The 24,638-nt window shown below is 37.8% G+C and overlaps 1 protein-coding gene across 2 annotated transcripts in view; it reads right to left on the bottom strand.

Annotated features, from left to right (window-relative positions):
* Positions 1-24,638, bottom strand: part of MELK (maternal embryonic leucine zipper kinase) — an 83,964-nt gene that overhangs the window by 2,488 nt on the left and 56,838 nt on the right. The window contains exons 11-16 of one of the 2 annotated variants that reach the window (XM_046673888.1): positions 18,575-18,706; positions 14,962-15,084; positions 7,916-8,147; positions 5,186-5,282; positions 4,009-4,177; positions 567-670 (exon numbers count right to left, since the gene is read on the bottom strand). In XM_046673888.1, coding sequence (XP_046529844.1) covers positions 567-670; positions 4,009-4,177; positions 5,186-5,282; positions 7,916-8,147; positions 14,962-15,084; positions 18,575-18,706 — 857 coding nt within the window. The remainder of the gene's footprint in view (positions 1-566; positions 671-4,008; positions 4,178-5,185; positions 5,283-7,915; positions 8,148-14,961; positions 15,085-18,574; positions 18,707-24,638) is intronic. The other variant, XM_046673895.1, reaches the window with a different exon arrangement.

The raw sequence follows: 24,638 nt of genomic DNA, 5'->3' as shown, positions 1-24,638 counted from the left end.
AGTGAAATTTTAAAACACATAACTGAGTGGAAGTGCTTAGAAATACAAACATCTTAGGTAACTAGCAGAGGTCTGGCTATTCAGATCATGAGATCATAACCAAAGAGGCTTCGATGGCAGTTCACTGCAGAGTAGGAAAGAGTTTAAGGGGAAATATCTCCCTAAAGTACTGAAAATCTGGTTCTGCGAAATAGCAAGTCATACAGAGAAGGCATTTACATAAATCCTTGATTTGTTAGCGGTGTCTCACAAATCTAGATTATAATTTATAAATACTATTATAAAGCAGAACTTCAAAGGAGAATAGAGGATGTAAAAAAACTGGAAGAAGTTCATATTTTCCTACTTTGAAAGTGGTGACAATATGGGCACTTAACAAACTTCTATGGCTCATACAAAACAGAAGAGAAAAAATCATGGACAATGATTCTACCATAAAAGCTTTTTGGAATAAGGTGGAAGAAATATATTTTTTCAAAAGGGGAGAGGTGAATCAACCTAAGTTCTCTCAAAGCTGAAAAGATATCAAATAACAACTGCAATGGCCTGGTGAGTGTGCTACTTACCCCTTCTGTACAAAGTCAACGTGCTGCTTTCGAAGAACAGACATTATTTCACTCAAGAGTTGATCTGGATTCACTAATCTGGTTGTAGTCACATTATAGTGCAGCTTAAAAAAGAAAAAGAAAGATGAGAAGTAAATCTTTACATCAACACAGAGACCATCCTGCCTGATTTAGAGACCCAAAACTCCTCAGTATGGTACCCTCTCAAAAGAAAATATTTCAAGAAAAATGCTGAAAGAATCGACAGCTAACTCTTGGTGAGCTGGAATAAGATGGCACTGAGAAAGCCTGGAGAAATCATGTTTATTAGCCTTTTTACACTTTCATCTTCCTCTCCCACCAATCTTTTTAAAGAAATAAATATTAAACGTTATCTATCTGTTTGAGCTTTACCTGCTGCTCCCTTCCTATACTACCATAGAGACATTAACAGTCCTGAAAGGCAAACTGGGAGGATGAGACAAATGCCCTAGAAACTTTGGCTTGTATATAGTTGGATAGCTTTCCTTAATTCTTTCTTGACTATAAGAATATTACAGCATTGCAGGAGCTGATTCTATGACAAGTCTATCAGAAAATGAACATAACAAGTATTCCTTTAAAAAAGTAATGCCAAGCTATTTTTTTCTCATTGACTGAGAGCATAATTCTCAGAAACAATTACATTCCTAATCAGTATCCATCCATCATTCATTCAACTACTATTTATTGAATGTGTACTGGGTGCCAGGCATTGTTTTCGTCCTGGAGACAGACAAAAATCCCTATCTTCCTGGTGGTACTTTCACCGTCAAAAAAAAATCATACTTTCTCAGTCTTTCAGATTTGAGTTCCTTTTATAAGTAACAAAAATGCTGGGGTTGGAAAATATCCAACTACCTTACTTTTCAAATTAACAACCTGTGGCCTAAAGAAGAAATACATATTTCTTAAGGCGGGCTTTCCTGAAGTGTGATATAAACTATCACTCGAGACATACAAGATAACTCTAGGTGGTACATGGATAAATATTTTTATTTTTATATTTATGTATTTGTTTCAATCTGATTTAGAGAGATAAAATCAGCAAAAACTAAAGGTATATAGTTTCCTTTTAAATAAATCCAAGTTTTTAAAAAGCTGGTCATCTTGACGGTGGTGATGGTTTCACAGCTATCTATATAATGCCAAAGGATATGAACTGCACATTTTTAATACATGCAGTTTATTGCATGCCAATTATATCTCTAACCCTCTAGGCTGATATGAAGGTGAGTGTTAAGGGACTGGGGTTTGGGGACCCCAGTTTCAAGTCATAAAAGAAATAAGTGGCACAGTTGTGACAGGATCTGTGTCTTGGGTCCCAGTCCAGTTCTCTTTCACCAAACTAAATTGGCTTTGTCAAAATAATAATAAAACGAATACTTTCAAATTACAATTTTAATGATTCTTTTGTAAAATAATTAATCCTAATTCATCTATTTAAATTTCAGATTTTTATAGATTGCTTCCTAACATATGATTCTGCTATTTTAAAAAACTAATGTGTTCTTTGTACCATCCTTTTAACTTTTTGTAAGTTTATGATTTTTTAATTTAGGAAGTAGGTGGAAAAAATGGGGTTAATTTCCTACAGTAGGTCCTACAGTACTGCAAAAACTTAAAGCATTAAAAAGGGTTAAAGATCCAAAGTTAGATCAAGTTTCAGATCTTGGGTTTGGACTCATTAGGACTGTGGTTCTGCTACACTGGGGTTAAAATGCTCAACATTAATAATAATGATACCAGACATTGGAACAGCTTATTTTAATAAGCATTTCATATGCAACGTAGCATTGCATACAGACTGTCTTGTTTATACATGCAAGCTCTGTGAAGTTGCTGAGTAGACATTATCTCCAGTTTTTGCAAATGAAAAAACTGAGGAAGTCGGGGATAAAATGACATATCCAAGCTACACAATAAGAAGCTGAGGCTAGAATCCACGTCTTCTTATCCCAACCTTGCGGGTTTTCCCTATATTCTAGAAGTGCTGGGGGGTACTAGAACACCAGCTGACATTACAGCAGTTCCTAATGAAAAACACAGTCAGGTTCCAAAGAATTTACAGAGGTGAATACTTTTAGAATATTATCTATCAGTAATTGATACGTGCTTGGCTTCTCAATAATGTATATAACTGGACAAGTTTCCTTAACTTTTCTTTATTTAATATTTTTCAGGGAAACGGCACTATAGTTTTCTTAATTGCAATCACAGGGTTTAGAATACTTCACAACTGTCTCCGACTAGAGAAATCTTAGAATAAAAGGATAAAACATGCCTAATAAACAGCCATATGCAACATAAAACTCGGCAGTCTAATAAGCCAACAGGGCAACAGTCTCTAAGGGGTAAGTCCTACCTTCTTTAAAACAGGACATGATGGGATCTCAGAACACTCTCCCCTGAAGCACTTTTCTACCCAACAGCCCAGCATTTCCCTTCCCCCAAACCTGCCAGATTAGCTCAAAATGAGTGTCTCAGTGCAGAAGCTAATTACAGACCCCGTCCCAAATCATGGGGAACACTATCATCTTTTCCTCCCTCCTCTGGGCCCCACATGTTTGGAAACATGTTTTATTACAGCACTGAAGCCCAGGTGTCAGAGCAACATCCCTGCCTGTTTTCACTGCCACTCTGAGTTCCTCAAGGACAAGGACACAGGCTATGTCTTATTCACCCTTTACCTGTTACTCCCCCCCCCCACAAATGCCATTCATTAGATGATTAAATGAATGTGTAGAGAGAATCCAAGAGAGTAAGAAGTATTTTATATCTACTGATAACTTCTTTTCCTGACCAAATACATTGCCCACACGACTGACACATCAAACCTTTTGAAGCATTGTATAGATCTATCAGATAAGGTCCAAACCTCTTAGCCAGGCCTGTGAGGATCTCCCAGCCTATCTGCCCAGTCTGCTGCTCACAATTCTCTTCACATACACCACACTCCACATTCAAATGAACTTCCCAAACACTCATTTTGTGAGGGCTCACAAGGGTATCCACACGTCAGGGTCTCTTCTGTGTCAGAGATATGACGACCAAGCTCAAGTGCCCGTCCTTAAGGCAGCTCTCAGTTCCCCATATATGCCCCATGCTTCCCCACCTCCCTGTTGCCTCTGTGATGAATCCCTCTACCTCAACTTGAATATCTGCGTTACAGTTATTTGCTCCTTGAAAGGAGCGACTGTATCTAACTAACCTCTGCATTCTCAATGCCCAGTGCATAGTAACATGCATATTTTAGGTGCTCAAAAAACATGTATTAACCAAATGAACAAATAAGTAAATAAAAAATACTAATCAATTCATTCATTCAGTACTCTTCTTTAAAAAAAAAAAAAGAAAAGAAAAAAAGAGGCCCAGTCAGCAGCCCGCTTCTGAAATCCACAGCAAAGAATCCCAGTCCACTCACCTTCAGTCTTCTCGGCCCATCTTTGGCAGAGCCCCTCCTTTTGCTCCTGGTGAGCACAGTAAGAACCTTATCCAAACCCCTCTCAAGGCTCCCAAACACTTTGGTTCCTTTTCTTTTGGGAGTTTCCTCTACATGTGCTTGGTTGAGATCCAGTTCCACTGAGCGACACCTTCAAAAAAACACAGAAAGCCTGGGAGTTGAGCCGGGTCTCCTGCCTGCTGGGGCCCTCACAAGCCGTGCGTTAGGTGAGCCTCACTCAGGTTTGCCAGGGCCAGACCATCCCACTCCGCCTCAGGGAGCACGAAAGCCATCTCCCACTGGAAAGCAGCCGTCACCCTTCCCCTAGGCAACTGCCACTTGGCAAAATTACTTTTCCACTCCTTTTTTTTTTTAATGTCAAATATACAGAAAAGTTGAATGAGTAGTACAATGAATATTCAAAAATCCTCTTAGATTCAACAATTGCTACTATTTTGCCATACTTGCTTTTTCCACGTATATAGATAATAAATACAGTAAATACATGGACATCTTTGCTGAGCCATCTGAAAGTAACCCCTCTGAGGATGTCATGATACTTCACTCTAAAACACTTCAGCATACACTGCCAATGAATAAGGACATTTTCCCACATAACCACAATACCATTCAGACATCAAGAAAATTAACAATGCCATAGTATCATCTAATATCTAGTTCCCATTCTAATTCCCCCCAACTGTCCTCACAACGGATCCTGCTTTAAAAAATTGCTATAAAAGACAATGAAGGGTCACCCATGCAGCAGAACTGCTTATACAAGAGGAATGGGTTTTCTTTGAAACATCCTTTAGTATCGTTACTCTCTGAGTGATGCTGTTAGTGGATGTCTATACTCTGCTGGTAGAAGTGCAGGAAAGATGGGCTTTAGAGAGGGAATCATCTGGCTGGGGCCAGGGCCACTATCTTCTCAGCCTGCTGTATTTAAGGTAAGGTGCCAATCTTACTGCTGATGAGTTTCAAAATTCTACCCCATAAGGAGGCAGTGGTTTCAGCTCCAGTAATGGCCATGGACAAACATCCCTACAGTCTGACAGATTCTACTTGATGGTTTCCCTTAATCAGGTTTATCATGTATGAAAGAAGGAAATCTGGTTACATACGCTAAAGATCAGAGTCTGAAAAACAGAACACTTACCGCCTCTCAGGGCTAATGACGCCTGTCATTGATATTTCTGTTCCCACTGAATTTGCTGGCATTTTAATTGGAGTTTCCTTCAGGCACTGGTTTCTAGCTATTAGAAAAAAAGCAAACACAAACCAAATGTAGCCAACACACTATGGTTTCAAAATTTCTATCAACAATGTAGCCATCACCTCATTCACTGACTCAGAAATATTATAATCACTTGGCCAGTGATATTAAAGCTCTAATTCTTTAAAGAAATGTTTCCGTGTGATTTATAATAAAAACAAAATATTTTGCTTTGCACGTGTGGCTCTTCTTTTTCTTCACTGCAAAACTGAGGCCATACTTATGATTTTATTATAAATATCATATGACAAATCTATCATATAAATGCAGATTTCACGATTACTGATTCTCTTTTCTATAAATAAAAGTCAGTCTATATTTATACAAGGACACAATTTATACCTTTAATTGATACAGTATTAAGAGGTGTTAATTCAATTCAGAGCCCTATTTGACCCTTTTAGGCTCAGAGAACAGTCCCTTGTGAAAACCTGACAACAGTTACTAAAGAGGTATGAGTTTTGGTTATTTTTATATTCCCTAACTCCAGAGTTTTGTGTCTTATTCTAGTAAGGTATTTGTATCCCAGACAGTTTGTGACAAATTTACAATAAATCTGGTTACCACTGATAACTTTTTGCTCATGATCTAAAAGTTGTAATACTATTCACTTTATAATAAATATATATCAATTTTTTAAAAAGAAGTCGAGGGTTTTGTTTTGTTTATGCCTATTTAGCACTATTCTCACTGGTTCCACAAGAAGAAGATAAGATCAATCAATAACATCTGAGAAAAGTTTTCATCTTAGTATACTAACAGTGTCTACGACCAGATATAGTTACCCTGCAACAAAGTGTCACTAACTGGATTGTACAGGATTCAGAAAAGTGAAATTAATGCTTTTGTCAAAATGACTCAGAGTGAAAGTAAAATGCAGAGCACTAATGGGAGCTCTCAGTCAGGGCTTCGGCCACTTGCTCCCAAAGCGGCTCTTACGTTTAAAGAAAAACAGCCAATCATAGCTTTTGACCAACACAATCTTTCTCACAGGGACAAGACATGTAAACTGATGCCACTTTAAGATCATAAATTCCAAAATATCTATATTTCAAAACGTTCAATTTAGCTAAAAAGTAAAATTTATCAATAACAGAAGGGACTATAAGCATCAAAGTTTTAAAAACAAAACAGCCCTCAATGAACTAAGGTCTATCTTATCTCCCTGCCAATCCCCTGACTCACAAAGGATGTTGTGGCTATATTAAGAGAAATAACGGGAGAGAGACAGAGCCTCCCTCATTAGGAAAAGATGCAGTGGCAGCTTCCACTGAGGTCCTACTGCATGCAGATGTTACTTCACTGAGCCCTCGTAACAACCATAGGCAGCCACACACAAACACATATCATAGCAAAGTAGCACCACAATTTTGGGGAAAGTGTTGTCTGAGCTGATGAACTGGAGAATGCGATTAACATAATAGAATCTCCAGCAAATATTCTGACGAGGTTTTTCATAACATCTTTATGTATAAGAAGCAGACCTCTGGATCCAATGGCAATCAGTCCCATTAGCAAACTGGGAGCATGATGGCAGGATGTGGTTTAGCAGCAGTTCACATGGGAATGCTTCAGGGTTTGGGTTCATTAGAGTCATAACATAAAAAAAAGAGTAGGTCATAATTGCTGGAAAAAAGGCTTTTAATAAAGTTTAGGCATCATTTATAAAGTGACAGAGACTCGATCATAGTAAATAAAATCCCTTCAGGCTCTCTCTAATTTATTCATTCTTCATTCAACAGACATAGCCCCCACTTTGTACCAGGCATGGGGCGCCTACTATGCATCAGACCACAAACATGGCCCCTACCATGTACTAAGTGATGCTGCAGTAAACATGGCAGACAGAGTCTCTACTCTCCCAACAATGACTGTCTTACCCTGGTGAGCCCCAGGACTAAAAAACTGGGTTCAGTTCTAGGCATTGTGTTTTAAGAGGCACCCTGACAAAAGAGAACGCATCCAGATGAGACCAGCAAACAAAACACTGGGGTGTCATAAAGAAAACAGCTTAAATCATTGGTGGTGATAAAGCTGAAGAGGAAACCAAGGGAAATGAGAGAGTTGTAATATTTGGACATAGATAGAGAAATCTGGAAGGGCATCACAGATTTATCCTGTCTGCTGGGGCATGGGCAATAATACAACAGGGCAGAGAAAGATCAGATACCAGAACCAGAGATCCAGACGAGGAAAAAGGGCTCAGCAGAGACTTCAGCTTTTGTTCTTATAAGTGGGGACAAAGTGTCAAGTCTAAACCTGGATACACGACCTTGGGCAAATCACTCGTCTGAGTCTCAGGTTCTTCAGCTGTGGAAAGGCAGGTGGATTAAAGAAGCTCTAACTTGCCTTTCAGCTTTGATATTCTATGATGCTGTGATTCAACTTTATATATGTGAAAAAGAGTTAATATCATTTAAGAAAAAATCAGAAGTTGACTTACATGCTTTCATTTCAACTAACGCAAATAACATATGATAAAAAAGTAGCTTGGCTTCCAGAAATTCCTGAGAGCAAGCTAGTCATTTCTGACCTGCTATATGTTTATTTAGCACGGTAAGAAGCATTGAATTTGAAGGTATTTTACCACTGCTTAATCCACATAGCAAATACCTTTTGAGGGTGTAGTGTAACGATTTGGTGTAGTGAGTATTTCTCTTTTATGCTGGTTCTTATTAACTGGAGTCTTTGGTTCAGGAAATATAAAGCACTCTTCATTCTTAACAGCAGACTTAGGAGTATATACATTCTCTTTGTTCTTTAATTTATTGGCAGATGCTCTGCATAATACTGGAGTTAATGATTTAGATTCCAGACCATTTGATTCTGTCCAATGCTTGGCAAACTGGAAAAAAAAAGTTACTAGATAAAGCACACTGAAGAAGGAGAAAAGTCAATTTCTTTACAACATGCCTTAATCATTTGCAAATTACCTTGCACCATTTTTATTAAAAGGAAATACCATCAAAAGGATATTATTGGCAATACCATGAAATTTAAAAAAGTATATTCAGTGCTCTTTAATACATGAAGATCACGATAGTCTATTCTATTGACAGGTAATTTTCAACATGTTTCAGGCCAAATAATCAAATGTACCAAGATCCTAGGTAATACTGAGAATGGCTAGAAGTAAATCCCTAAGAATTGCTTCCCATACTTAGATTGCCATGGTTTGTCTCTAATATGTACCAAAAAATAAAAGTTTAGTCAATGATTAGGCAGAAAAACCACGTTAAAATACTCTAACATAAATGTTGGATAGAAAATATTTTTTAATCCTTTTGAATTTATGGTTGAGCTAGCAAAGAAAGAAAGGAAAATCCTCAGAGGCCAAACTAAAAACAGGAGAAGTAACTGAATCCAGAGATGAAACCAAGGCTGAAACCATCCACTGCCCTAAGGGCATCTACCTACCTTCGCAGATAATCTACAGCATAGGTTTTAATAGCCACGGAAGCCTTAGACCTATGTAAGGTGGTAAATTAGGTTCAAAGCTCCCCTGTAAAGCCAGGAGGTGTTATAACTAAAATGAAAGGGGGAATTAAATATAAATCTGCCCTGCAAAGGAGTCAGCAAGAAAACATGTCTACCTTGGCCTTGGCTCTAGAGGAGAAAAAAAGAATCTCCTTTAATAATTTGTAAGTAACCATAGGACAGTCTTCACAGATGCTTGGGGCCCAAATTCATTCTGTTTGCATGGTTCCTGTAATCTCAAGCCAAAAATTTAATTTACAACAGTCTTAAATAGGTTGTGTCTCAGGAGCATGGTAGAAGCAAACACAACTCCTATCTGAAAGAAAAGCTTCAGTGCAACACAATCCAAGCCTTCAACCTTAATCCAAGCCTCAAAGAATTCCCACAGAGTTCTAAGAAAAATGAGCCCATAAAAAAGTTCCAAAAGATACAAACATCATGAACAAAAGTCAGCAGAAAAAAATAAAAAGAATCAAGTCCATCAAGATGTCAGATATTAAAATTACCAAATACAGAAGATAAATATGTTTATGTTTAAAATAATAAAAGAAATTGAAAACATGAGAAAAGAAAGAGATTACCAAAAATGTCAAAGTAGCTTTGAAAAAGAATAAAAATTGCAAGAGACAAAAAAATGCAATGACAAAAATGAAAACCTCAGGGGGGCCAGCCCCATGGCTGAGTGGTTAAGTTCTCACGCTCTGCTTCGGTGGCCCAGGGTTTCACTGGTTCAGATCCTGGGCACAGACATGGCATTGCTGGTCAGGCCACGCTGAGGTGGTGTCCCACATGCCACAACTAGAAGGACCCACAACTAAAATATAGAACTATATACTGGAGGGATGGGGAGAAAAAGCAGGGAAGAAAAAAAAAAAGAAAAAGAAAACCTCAAATGGACATGTCTTAAAGTAGATTAAATAGAAATAAAAGGAGAATTTATGAATGGGAAATAAATCTGAAGAAATTATCCAGAATGTAGTCCAGAAAAAAGAAGATATGAGATATATAAAAGAAAATTTAAGATAAATGGGAAATGAAGTGAGATGGTGTAACATAGGTCTGTTCTAAATTCCAGAGATAGACAATAGAGATAATGAAAAAGCAGCAATTGTTCAAGGAATTTTGCAAAATTGATTAAAGATACAAATCTTCATATATAAGAAGCACAGTGAATCATAAACAAGATAATAACATGTGATCCAGGAAGGGGGATCAGAGATTAGTGTTCCAAGGACTTCATATATTTGGAGGGAAAATAAAGATAGATTATGTTTGGTTAAATTAAATAGTATGTTAAAAATTTAGAGTAAATATTAAAAGACTAGAAATGAAATAGAAACCAGTGGAATGAGGGGGGAAATTAACATAAAAAACAAGAAATATGGGAAAAATTACAGGAAAAAGTGGGACAAACAGAAAACACAAAATAAGGGGCCAGGCCATGGCCAAGTGGTTAAGTTCATGTGCTCTGCTTCACGCTGGTTCAGATCCTGGGTGTGGACCTACACACTGCTCATCAAGCCATGCTGTGGTGGTGTCCCACACAGAAGAACTAGAATGACCTACAACTAGGATATACAACTATGTACCGGGGCTTTGGGGAGAAAAAAAAAGAAAACACAAAATAAGATGGCAGATATATGATAAATACATCAGTAATCAAAATAAATGTAAGTTTATCAGGCTTTCAATTCAAAAGACAAAGATTTTGTTTGTACTCCAAATGCAGTTCTACATAGTTTTAAAGAGATATACCTAAAATATAAGGGCATGAAAGATTGAAAATAAAAAGATGAAAAAATATACACCAAATTACAACCAAAAGGAAATCAATATAGCTATCTTAATATCAGAGGAACAAACTTAGGGAGAAAACATTACTAATAATAAAGAGAATCACTATAAACGATAAAAGGTTCAATTCACCACTATAAAAATTCTGAACTTAGATGCTAATTATATAGCTTCAAATATATGTATAAGGCAAAAATAGAATTACAAAGAGAAAATTATAAACTACAATCACATTAGAAGATTTGTAACAGATCCCATGCTCAAGCAGAAAAATTTATGAATCAAGCAGACAATAAATTATATGGACATAGAAGATTTAACAGTAGAATTTACTAAGATTGATCTAACAGATAAATGAGGGCAGAAAATAACAAAAGAGAAACAAGGATATATCGGGGCTGGCCCCGTGGCCGAGTGGTTAAGTTTGCGTGCTCGGCTTTAGCAGCCCAGGGTTTTGCCAGTTCGGATCCCGGGTTCGGACATGGCACTGCTCATCAGGCCACGCTGAGGTGGTGTCCCACATAAACACAATGAGAAGGACCCACAACTAAAATATACAACTATGTACTTGGGGGATCTGGGGAGAAAAAGCAGGAAAAAAAAAAATTGGCAACAGTTGTTAGCTCAGGTGCCAATCTTTCGGGAAAAAAAAAAAGAAAAGAAACAAGGATATAATAGATAGAATCAACAAAGCCAGAAACTGCTTCTTTGAAAAGACTAATAAAGCTGACAAAACTCTGGCAAGACTGATCGAAAAAATGAAAGAGCTGCAAAAAAGCAAATACACTTTAGGAATGAAAAAGGGAATATAAACCATACTACAGATATTCACAAGATCATAATATTCTCCTATTGACTTTATGCCAATATATTTTAAAACTTAGATGAAATGGACACGACAGACAAAACTCACCAAACTGTCAAGAAAAAACAGAAATATATACATTCTTATAAACACAAAAGAAATTGGATCAGTCGTTAACTAACCTCTTATAAAAACATTCCAGGCCCAGACAGTTATATGATAAGTTCTATCATACATTCAGGAAAAATATAATTCCAAGCTCTTGAAAACCATCCCAGAGAATAAAAAAGCAACACATCTCAATTCATTTTAGAAGACTAATATAATCTTAAAACCAAAATCAGATGAGATTAATGTAAGATGGGATGGACGCAACGAAAGAGGAAGAAAATCTTTCACTCTATTCAGCATAGTTCTATATTGTTTGAATTTTTTATAAGATGAATGTATCCATGTATTACTTATGTAATAATAAAATTAACATTTTCCAAAGAAAAAAAGAGTCATTTAAGAAAGAAAATTATAGTTCAATCTCATTTAAGAACACAGAAGCAAAAATCCTAAACAAAATATTAGGAAACTAAACCCAGCAAGGTATAAAAAAAAAGACAGTAATACATCATGACCAAATAGGGCTTATCTAAAGAATGCAAATTGGTTTAACATCAGACCTATTAATATAACACATAACGTCCTTCAATAACAAATGGAAGATGACTATCTCAATAGATAAATTTTATCTAATTCTTTTTCTGCAACAGAGATTCATGAGTTTTAAACAAATCTTAGCAAACCAGGACTAGATAAAAAAAAAAAAGGCTTAGCCTGAAAAATATGGGGTGGGGGGGTGCAGGAGGGAGAGAGGGAGAACGGAAAGAAGAGGGAGAGGGAGAAGGAAGTTGAGAGAGATGGGAAGGGGGAAGGTGAAGGAAGAAGGAGAGAGAGAGAAAAAATGTATTTAATGATAAAACAGTAGAAGCATTTTTTTATAATTGGGAAGAACACAGAATGCCTGCTACACTGCTAGGACTACTAAGTGAGGTAATAAAAGAAAATGATATTAAAGGCAAAAGAATTAGAAGGGAAGAAACAAAACTGTCATCCATAGATGATATAATTTTCTATATAGAACACTCAAAAGAATATACAAATTATAAGAATTAAAAAGAGTTTAGGAAAGTTGTGGAATATAAGATCAATACACAAAATCTATCTCATATCTGTACACCAGTACCAGTCAGTTAGAAAATGTGATTTTAAAAAACCTACCATTCCCAATAGCAATAAAAAATAAAAGAACCTAGGAATAAATCTAACGAAAGATACGTCAGGCCTTTTTGGAGAAACTACTAAAAGTTTATTGAAACTAATTAACCAAAACATAATAAAGGAAGAGGTGTACTATGTTTACGGATGGGGGATTTGAGGGTCTAGATTCCAATTTTTCCCACATTGAATCTTAAATTCAATGTAATTTCAATTTTTGAGTGTATTTCAAATTTGTCAAAATGATTCTAAAATGTATATGGAAATGCAAAGGGGCAAGAATAGCCAAGACAGTCCTAAAGAAGAATGAAGTGAGAGGAAAACCGACCAACCAGATAGAAGAACAATTATAAAATTAAAGTAATTAAGATGTATGGTATTGGTGCAAATAAACCAATAAACAAAATATAGCCCAGAAACAGACACACTCATATGACAACTTTATATTTGATGGAATGACCACTGTAGATCAGTGGGGAAAAAGGAGAATTTTCAGTGATGCCGGCACAACTGATTATATGTGGGAAAAATTGGTTCCCTACCTCATACCATACAGGAGAATTAATTCCCGATAGATTGAAGACTTAAATGTGAAAGGAAAAGTTGCAAACTTTTAGAAGCAATATACGAGAATGCATTTATGACTTCTGGATAAGGAAGGATTTCTTTAAAAAGACACAAATATTACAAACCATAAAGGAAAATACTGACAACTTCTAATTCATTAAAATTAATGACTTCTGTCATGAAAGTAAAAAGACAAGTAACAAACTCAGATAACATATCTGCAACACATAACCAACAAAGGATTAGAATTAAGATTAAGAACTTTTTCGATAAAACAAAAAAAGAGAAACAATCCAATAGAAAAATATGCAGGGCTGGCCCAGTGGCGCAGCAGTTAAGTGCACACATTCTGCTTTGGCGGCCCAGGGTTCACTGGTTCGGATCCCAGGTGCCGACATGGCAGCACTTGGCAAGGCATACTGTGACAGGCGTCCCACACATAAAGTAGGGGAAGATGGGCATGGATGTTAGCTGAGGGCCAGTCTTCCTCAGAAAAAAAAAAAGGAGTGTTGGCAGCAGTTAGCTCAGGGCTGATCTTCCTCAAAAAAAAAAAAAAAAGAAAGAAAAATATGCAAAGCACATGAAAAACCATTTCACAGAACAGGAAACCCTATTGGCCAATTAATATACGAAAAGATGCCTAAGTAGTCAGAAAAGTACAAATTAAACCACAATGAGATATCACTTTACCTTCACCAGATTAGAAAATATTAAATAGTTAAAAATATGAAGTATTAATAAGTATGTGGAGCAATGGGAACACTCTTAAACTGCTAGTCGAAGTAAAATACAACCACTTTGGGGAAAAGCTGGTATTATCTGGCAAGGCTGAAGATACTCATTCCACTCAAACTCTCACACATATGTACCAGGAGCCTTGGCTGTGCACAAGAGTTGACAGAGCAGGTCCTGGCTGGAGCCTGGAAACTCAGCTTTTAAAAAGTTCACGACACAGATAAGTCTGTTTGCATGGCTGGGGCACCGAGACCTGCTATACCAGGTTATACAGACTGCACAAACAGTGTGAGTTACGGTGAATACCTGCTTTCCTTCTGGAAGTCTGGGATTTCTATGACTGTGACTGATTGCACAGGCAGAGTGCCTTTGTAACCAGCCCCCAGAGAAAACTTTGGACTGAGTCTCTGGTGAAGTTCCCTGAGCAGAAACACATACGCCTGCGGCTGCGCTTCCCTGAAAAAGAAAGGAGTGCACCCTGCCTGGCTCCCTTAGGGACAACAGAGGGAAATATTAACTATACATTCAAGATGCTCAACAAACTCCAAGTAGGAGAAAAAGATGATCAAAGGGAGAGGAAAAGAGATCAGCTGCTGCTCTGAGTTGGGGGGAATGGGGAGTTGCCTACAAAGGGACATGAGCAAATTTGGGGGGGGGGTCACAGAACTGTTCTTCATTTTGGTGGTGACGCAACTATGCATTTGTCAAAACACATAGAGTTGTGCACTAAAATGGTGAATTTAACTAACTACATGGAAATTATATCTCATTTAAGAAAAAAAAAGGCAAAGAAAAAAGGGGTGGTAAAGTGCTCCAAACTGGAATCTTGGCCTTCTTCAACTTGAAAACAATTGGCTTCCCTTTCATTCATATTCCAACAATCTCCCATTAATGTTTTCAATGTCTTAGGAATTCACTAAATTTGCAAGAACATACTAGATCTCATGTTACAGCCTAGATGTTTTTATAATTGTGACAATATATCCTGCTATAAATAGTAATAAAAATAACCAACCTGTGGTGTTTGGGGAGTAGCCACACCTGTCGATGAATTGTCTTCACACCATTCATAGTCTCTTAAGCCAGCCACATAATTTTCATCACTTGTGGTGACATCTTCTAGACTCAGATTCTTTGACTATTCAAAAACAGAAGAACTTAGAGACACGCTATACTTTAAAATAGTATATCCCTGGCACAGAGCAAGGCCCTGGAAGCAGAAACTGAGAGAGACAGTATATTGAAGGAGCTCATCATTCAGTATAGAAAGCAGGCAGTCAAAAAATTTCATTCAAATTATTAGATAGGAGAATCTCTGACTCTCAAACAATATGTCTTGGAACATTCTGATGTTATACGGCATACTACATAGCTCATCATTATCAGAAAGCTGCTATAACACCAGACAAATAACTTCTTTGCAGATCTACAAATAAAAAGCTCTGACAAAGTAGAAGATGGAAGGGAAACAACTTTGAAACACAGGTTTCTTAGTTGTAAGAACACAGAGGGTAGTTAGCAGTTTCTAGTAGGAATAAATTAGCCTTATGAAAGATTTGCTGGGGACAGGTATTGTGGTCCCATGCTAACAATACCACCAGAATCATTTATTGTCCCTCATTCTTCCCCCTCTATAAGCTAAGGGTATACCAAATATACCCTAAATTCTAAGACTATGGAGTGTAATTGGATTTTTCTATTTCTCCCTCCTCCCTTTTTCCCCTCAACATCTAGTTAACGTGGCCAGGCAACTTTACTTGAATTTCTCACACCTCATCCTTTCTTTTCCAGTCCCGTTGCCACTGTTCTGATTCAAGGACAAATCTTCTCAGACCTGAAATGTTCAAACATACAATATGGTCTGTGCCACCAATCCTTCCACACTCTCAACTGGAGATGACAGAGTTCTCTAGGATTGCCAATTACCATCAACTAGAGATCTAGCTATACGGGGTGCCAGGCTGAGAAGAATGCTAAAGCTAGGCTCAATGGGGAAAGTACAGTGTTGAATGAATGATGGCTGTCATGGGTACTGCAGTAGACAGTAACAGCACACACATCCCTGACAATTCTATATTCCACTGGATGAATTTTTCAAAATTAGTCATGTCAGTGACTTGCCACATCTTACTCAAAATCCATGGTTCCCATCACCTACGGCATAAAAGCCCAACCCCTCTGACGTGGCATTTTAAGCCTCTCTACAATCCAGCTTTCACTACCCTTCCAGCTTACTTGCTCTCTCTCTTCCTCTCACTTTTCCCTACTTGAACTCATTTTAACCAAACGAGTCTAGCCACTGTCAACAGAACATAGCAAGCACATTCAGGTACCTGAGCTTTTGCTAATCCCATCTGTCTTGCCGTGAATACTGTGTTCCTTCTTTTCCATTTTTCTAAACTTGACTGTGAGTCCACTTTGGATCACCTGGTGATCACTCCCATCCTCTAAAGCCCCTCTCTACACACACCTCTAGCCCCTCATCTGGCACTAACCATCTATACGATGTGGTGTTGTCTCTGTATATGTCTTGCCTCACCAAGTACCACACCTTACAGAGATCTGCTTCCCAAGCGCCTAACATGGGGCCTGAAAATGCTAATAATGTTGATGATGTCATCTTTTGTGATTCTTGAATCAGACTGTATTATTGTTTCACTAAAAGTGCCATCTATTTATTAACAGTTCAGAATTACTTACTTTCCTGTCAACAACTCCCCAGAGGAAAAGGGTGATTCTATCAAGGGGAAGAAAAGTACAAAGAGACTCTGTGGCTTGCTTCAGATCTCAATGACTTGCATAAAGATCAGAAAAGAACCCAAAATTTGATTTCTACTTCATTTCTTGTCATTAAAACATCTCTCTGCTATAAAAATTGATTCAAATATATGAATACCCAAATAATTAAATTATTAGGTAAATGCTCATTAGATGGAAGATAAGAGTAAATATCTTCCCAGATCTTTTCCACTTGTACACTTTATGAATCATATAACCAGAGGAATTGAGTCCAGGAGTCCAGATATAAGAAAATCCAATGGCTTAGGAAAATGTCTCAAACCTCTTAACTGAGGTATCATAAATTTAAAAATTTAGCTGAAGTGGTTATTCTAAGTACAGAGGTATCTAATGTCTTTCTGAAATTACCTGGTTCAGAAGCAAAGTTCACGCTTTTGTGTCCTCTTGGACCTAACAGTGTTAACTTGAATCTGAAAGTTGAAAGTGTTTGGTGATGTGGGCAGGACGCCTGATGCTGATTCACACAAAGCCCAGGGATAAAAGATCGCCGGGGTATGGGGTATTCACCAGCCCAATAAACTTTCTAAGAACACACTATAAAACCATCCCAGGAATACGATTATCTCACTGCACAGATTTCTTTACACAGTAGCCACTTGCCATAACAATTTTTACTTCTTAGTTTGGTCAAAAGATCAACTAGGGAGGGAAGAAGGGACACAAGTTAGTCTGGCAGGGACATAAGACCCACTACACCTGCAGCACATGATTGACCAAGGCCAGAGAGAGATCTAAATGAGGTGTTAAAGGAACCCAAGGGGGTGGGGGACAGGGAATTCAACAGAAGGTCATCAAAGAGGCAGCATTTAACATTTTTTTTTTTTTTTTTTTACAGAGTTTTGAAACCTAAAGAAAGAGAAACAAAAAATCACCTCACCCACATAACCATTTGGGCTATACTGGATTCCCAAAGAGGGCCAACTACCTCTTTCTGAGAATAACAAAAGTAGAGTTTCCTAGTGCTAAAATCATTTCAACTGCAACCTGAATTAATCTGAGGGAAGATTATATTACAAAGTTCCACACCCATCTGCGAAAGTATTTAGAAGGCACAATTTTAAGCCATGGAGATACAAAGAATCACAGTGAAAACAGACTAACGTGACCACTTAGGAATGACACAGCGCTTCCAAATACATAAAGCTTCTCTACCATTCTAAATGTTCATGACCAAGGAAAATGAGACAAAGACAACAAAACAGAAAAAAAATAATTTGGTTACAACTAACTCATACAAGGAACTTGGGTTGCATGAGCTATAGCTACTGCTCACAACAAACAAAACCTAAACTCTTAACACAATGAGTATCAAGATAGTCACTGAAATATTCATGGCATACGAAGTATAACATGTCCTGTATTCATAGGTCTTATTCCCAACAATTTTTTTGATTAATTACAATTCAATAATACTGCGTCCTTTAAAAGCACAAACGTACATAAATTATATAAATAAGCATACTAAAAAATGAGTGGAAAGACACAGTAAAATATAAACTATATTATCTATAGGTGGTAGGTTTACAGGTAAACACTATTTTTCTTTAGCTTCTCTGTGGCTTAAAATTTTTTCTATAACAATCAGGAATTACTTTTGTGAAAAAAAGGGGAGGGGAAGAATTTTTAAATGCCATGTTAATCTTCAAAAGCTTAGAGTTCAAGTACAGAATTTCCCATTTTCCTCAACAAAAATATTTAAATCATAAAATGTCTTGCCTCTGGATTTTGACACCAGCAAAGTTAACTTTTGCAATGGTGTATCCACCCATCAACAGGGCAGGCACATGGCTAGAGCAATAGGTGTTCACAAAGAAGGTTCTAACGTTTACCTTGCTGTTTGTGAAGGGGATAGCACTGACTTGTCTACAGGAAAAAGAAGGAAGTCTTAAACGAACAGGTTTCCCTCGAGTCTTCTTGGCTTGAAGCAAAAGATAGGTAGCTGTGAGGTGATCATATTGCCACTGGAAGAAAAGAAAGCCAAGTTGTTTAGAAGACTAAAGTTGTTTTTTGAAATAATGTTCTATTTTAAATTAATTTTTCCTCAATGTAACAGACATTCAGGATTTTAAATGTTTTTAGCCTTATAAGGCATATAATGAAAACAGCAATCCCCTACATCATACTCCCCCAACACACAATTTCTACTCCCCCGAAGAAATCACTTTTAAACACTTTTAGCTATTTTTTCTATATTTCTAAATTAATTGCCTATATAGCTTTAATTTTTTTTTCAGCTTCAGATATTAACTATAGATTTCCTACTATGGAAAACAAGAACTTAACTCTACTACAACTCCTTCCTTCCCCAAACGTCTCCTTCCTAATTTTATTACAATTTCTAGTTAGATCAATATTTATATTATGATTATGTAAATAGTATTCACAACTAAGCAAAGGTAATGTTCAAAATGTTTAATTGGTACCCCGACACCAACCAATCAGAGCAGAGGCCAAGAGGTGAGTAGGGTCCTAAAGGGACTCCTGCCATGCCAATTATTAACCTTTTAATTGCTGGATGCGAAGCAAGACTGGAGGGAGGTGCCAAAGGGGCCTAAAGGAGGTAACAGGGCAAGAGGGAGGGCACTCGAGGTAGTAATTATTTACCACTCAATCTATAAATATGCTAGTATCTTAACAACCAGCATGGCCACACTGGCTGAATATCAGCCTGGCAGCTAAACTACACAGCGTGCTGTCCCTTCACTTTCTTCCTTTGAAACTTTGTTTTTCCTGAAGTTAAAAATGAAAAAGAGACAGTTATTCATCTTACTAATTCAACTCCACACTCTCTAACACTTTTCATCTCATCTCAACATGTTCACACACATCAGCGAATCTGTCTCCTCCTCTGTCTCCCTTCTGCAGACACAGCACCTGATGTCTGCATTCCATGCTCCACTCTGGCTTTTCTCAGCCTGCAGCTCAACTGTCAGTCTAGGGATTCCCTTTACCTCTATCCTACAATGTATTCCCAGTTTCCTAGATGCCTCTTTCTTGGTTTACTCTCTTATTTTGGTGGAACACATTTTCCAGTAACTCCTTGAGGGTGGATGGATGGGAGGTAAATTTTCTGAGATCTTGCATGTCTGATAAATGACTGCATTCTGTTCTCACACTTAATTCTGGTCTGGCTGAGTACTGAATTCTAGGTTGATAATCATTTTCACAGTTTTTAAGACACTGTTCCACGATCTTCTTGCTTCTAGTATAGCAACTGAAAAGTCTAAAATCTTTCTGATTCCCAAGCTTTTGGGTTTCTGATCTTTCGGTTTTGTCTCTAGAAACTTTCTGGATCTTCTTTTTCCCCAGTTTTCCAAAATGTCACTAAGGCCTTTGTGTGGATCTATTTTCACGCATTTTGCCAAGTCCTGGTTAAGCCTCTCTGTTCTTAGAAATTCAGTTCTAGAATATTTCTTCTTGAATTATTTCTTTGATGCTTTCTTCCCCTCTTTCTTCTCTGTTTTATCTTCCTGCAACTTCTTTTATTTGTATGTTGGACCTTTCTTACCACTTCTCTTCTATTTGTGCATCTCTTTGTCTTCAGATTCTACTTCTGAAAGATTTCAGAGTGACATCAGCAACATGGCAGAGTGAGCTGTTCCCCTTATCTCTCCCCCTTTGAACTACAACTAAATCAACATTCATTGACCAACAGAGGATACCCACATAGCACAACAGGATGCCTGAGACCCAAGAAACTATTCATCTGAAGATGGATGGACTACCCCCAGGGTGGTGGTGGAGATAGGTGAGCATTCTCTGGCCCCTCGGCAGCACTGTACATGCGTGTGACTGCTCTCCCAGCTGGAGTGCACATAGTACCACTGCAGCCCCAAGGGTGGGAACATGTCTCAGTGGGACTGTGGGAACAGGTGATGGCAGCCCTGAGCCCCCACATGATCACTTTCCTGTCTCGTGAGAGAGCCCACAGTGCTACCATGGTCCCAGAGAGTGGCCAAGGCTCAGACCCAGTGGGGAGGCCCCACCCACCAAGCACAATGGACGGTGTGATCTAGGAAGAGGTGGCAGTGGACTTGCACACCTGGGCAAACAAGTTCCTGGCTGCTGCGAACGCCCATAGTATCTCAGCAGCCCTGAAGGTGGAGCATGCCTCAGTGGGACACTGTGGAAGCAGGCGGTGACAGCCCTGAGCCCCAACATGATCACTTTCCCATCTGGTGGGAGAGACTACAGGACTGCTGTGGTCCCAAGGAGTGGCCCAGGCTCAGACAGGCACAGCTGACACAGATTGTGGCAGACCCAGAATACACAGCTCCTGCCCCAGTGGTGGCAGGTGGAATCTTCTACCAGACACTGTCTCTATGTGAAGGCACAAATCCACCCCATCAAATATATGAAGAGGTATACTAATACTCCAGTCCAGAAGGAAAAAGACAAACACCCAGAAACCAATCCTGAAGGCACAGAAATTTACAATCTAAATGACAGAGAATTCAAAATAGCTATCATAAAAAAACTCAACAAGTTACAAGAAAACTCAGAGAGTTCAATGAAATCAGGAATAAAATTAATGAAGAGAGGGAATCCTTCACAAAACAGATTGAAACTATAAAGAAAAGCCAATAAAAAATGTTGGAGATGAAAAACACAATGAACGAGATAAAGAAAAATCTGGAGTCCTTAAATAACAGAGCTGATATGGAGGACAGAATTAGCAATTTAGAGGAGAGAAAAATAGAACTGCTTCAGATGGAGGAGGAGAGAGAACTAAGACTTAAAAGAAATGAAGAAATTCTCTGAGAATATCTAACTCAATTAGGAAAATCAACAAAAGGATTATAGGTATTCCAGAGGGAGAAAAGAGTGGAGAGCCTGTTCAAAGAAACAATAGCTGAGAACTTCCCAAACCTGGGGAAGGAGCTGGAATTACAAGTAAAAGAATCTAATAGAACACCTAATTACATCAATGTAAAAAGACCTTCTCCAAGGCATATATTAGTAAAACTGGCAAAAATCAATCACAAAGAAAAAACATTAAGGGCAGCAAGGCAGAAGAAAATAACCTACAAAGGAACCCCTATCAGGCTTTCAGCAGATTTCTTAGCAGAAACCTTACAAGCTAGGAGAGAGTGGAATGATATATTCAAAATTCTGAGAGACAAAAACCTTCAGCCAAGAGTACTCCATCCAGCGAAAATATCCTTCAGATACAATGGAGGAATAAAACCCTTCCCAGATAAAAGGTGAGAGAGTCCATCAGCACAAGATTCTCCCCTACACAAAAGAAACGATCAAGAAGCCCCTCATACCTGAAAAATTTCACATTAATTTCATTTTCAAACATTTCTACTGAGGTTCTCATTTCTGTGTTCATAACTTAAATTTTCAAGAGCTATCTCTTCAAATGTTCCTTTCTAGTCATCCCTATTCCTATTTCAAGAAAGAAATAGCTTCTCATGTCTAAGAATATTAATTGTTTCTTAGCCATTTTCTTCCACTTCCTGCTTAATCTCTTTTTTCTGAGTACCTTTACTTTTTTCTTCCTTCTTCCCCCAACCCATGCCATTTGTTTTGATCTCTGACTCTCATGTTACAGGCTTTCCTCAAATGCCTGGTGATCTTTGGCTATCTGTTTCTATTTAAAAGTGAAGAATTAGATTACATATAATTAAAGGCTCTCTGTAGTTTGGGGACGCTCATCACCTTGGGGCTTTTCTCAAATGTGAGCAGACAGGAACATGAACTCCTAACGACTGGTATACTAGGTCTTCTCTCTTGGCTTTTCCCTAGAAATGAATCTTACAATATTTTCCTCATTCCCACTGCAAATAAGGATAACATCCTGGTTCCAGCATTCTCAGAGTTGAACAGGGAAGGGGGTTAGAGGTAATGGTTCACTGCTCAATCTGAGGACTGTGTGTGTCCATGCATCCATTTCAGAATGGTTGGGTACCCCAACCTGAGCTCTGTCTGGTACAAGAGTGCCTCTTGTTCAATGTCTCCAATCTTCTGCTGGGGTTGGGGAAGGGGTGGCTGTCATGCAGCACAAAGTAGAAAAAAAGACCTAGGAGTCTAACCCCTTCTAATACAGACTTTCAATCAATCTTCCTTGTTTCCACCCTGCTCACTTCCCTGACTTCGGGGGATCCTAGTACCTCTGATTCTTGAGCCTTTCTGGAGCTCAAGGGCTCTAATCAATTTGCTTATTGTTCTTTCCCACTGCAAGCACTTAGCTTTCAGTTTTCTCCAAAATGTTGTATTAGCTACCACTTATCTATTTTATAACTTGCAAAATTTTATTGACATTCCTTTTGTCTCCTTTTATTCTCTTCATCTTTGTGAATTTTTTGCCTTTTTATCCCCCTATTGTTATTTTAGTGAGGTTTTAGGAAGTGTTGGATGTAAACACATCTGTTCAATCCACCATGTTTAACTGAAAGTTTCTAAATAATTTACTCACAAGACTATGAGACTCTCAGCCCTACGAAAGTGTTGGATTTTAATAATACTGAAACCATAAAACTCTTAGAAGAAAACATAGGTAGTACGTTCTTTGACATTGGTTTTAGCACTATCTTTTTGAATATGTCTCCTCAGGCAAGGGAAACAACACAAAAAATAAACAAATAGGACTACATCAGACTAAAAAGCTCCTGAATGGCAAAGGAAACCATCAACAAAAGAAAAACACAACCTACCTATTGGGAGAAGATATTTGCAAATCACATATCCAATAAGCGGTTAATAATCTAAATATATAAAGAACTCATACAACTCAACCAAAAAAACCCAAACAACACAATTAAAAAATGGGCAGAGGATCTGAACAGACAGTTTTCCAAAGACAATATACAAATGGCCAACGGGCACATGAAAAGATGTTCAGCATCACTAATTATTGGGGAAATGCAAATCAAAACTACAAAAAGATATCACCTCACACCTGTCAGAATGGCTATCACTAAAAAGACAAGAAATAACAAGCATTGGAGAGGATGTGGAGAAAAGGGAACCCTTGTACACTGCTGGTAGGAATGCACACTGATGCATCCACTACAGAAAACAGTATGGCGATTCTTCAAAAATTAAAAATAGACTACCATATGATCCAGCTATTCCACTTCTGTGTATTTATCCAAAGAACATGAAAACTCTATTTTGAAAAGATATATGCAACCCTATGTTCACTGCAGCATTATTTACAATAGCCAAGATTTGGAAGCAACCCAAGTGCCCATCAATGAATGAATGGATAAAGATGTCGTCTATACATACAACAGAATACTACTCAGCCACACAAAAAATATGAAATGTTGCCACTTGCAACAACATGGATGGACCTTGACCGTATTATGATAAGCAAAATAAGTCAGATGGAGAAAGTAAAACACCATACAATTTCACTCATATGTGGAAGATAAAAAAACAAACACATAGATAACAGAGAACAGATTGATGGTTACCAGGGGAGAAGGGGGAGAGGGCAAAAGAGGTAAATGGACACATGCATAAGGTGACAGATGGCAACTCGAGTTTTGGTGGGGAACATGATGTAGTCTATACAGGGAGCGAAATGTAATGGTGTACACCTGAAATTTATACAACCTTATAAATCAGTGTTACTTGAATTTAAAAAATTAATAATATTGAATAATATTTAATGCTATGTATCTCCTCACAAAGTACATTATCCAAAGAGGTCTATTACCAACTCTGTTTTTATTAATAAATTTTATCAGTTAATGTTTTAGATGGTCAAAATCATAGTATGTGCTTTGAAGTTTGCATAATGGACCCATTAATCTAGTGGGAGAAGTATAAACTACTATGATAAATTATCATAGAATGTTGCCTTTAATCCAGACAGGGTAGGGGGTAAAAGGACAGAAAAGGTTTCATGGAGAAGGTACTCGGGAACTGAGTGAAAACTAT

This window comes from Equus quagga, chromosome 1 (genome assembly GCF_021613505.1).
Source record: "Equus quagga isolate Etosha38 chromosome 1, UCLA_HA_Equagga_1.0, whole genome shotgun sequence".
Classification (NCBI taxonomy): Eukaryota; Metazoa; Chordata; class Mammalia; order Perissodactyla; family Equidae; genus Equus; species Equus quagga.
The sequence above is the reverse complement of the archived record's forward strand: the minus strand, read 5'-3'. Positions and strand labels throughout refer to the sequence as shown.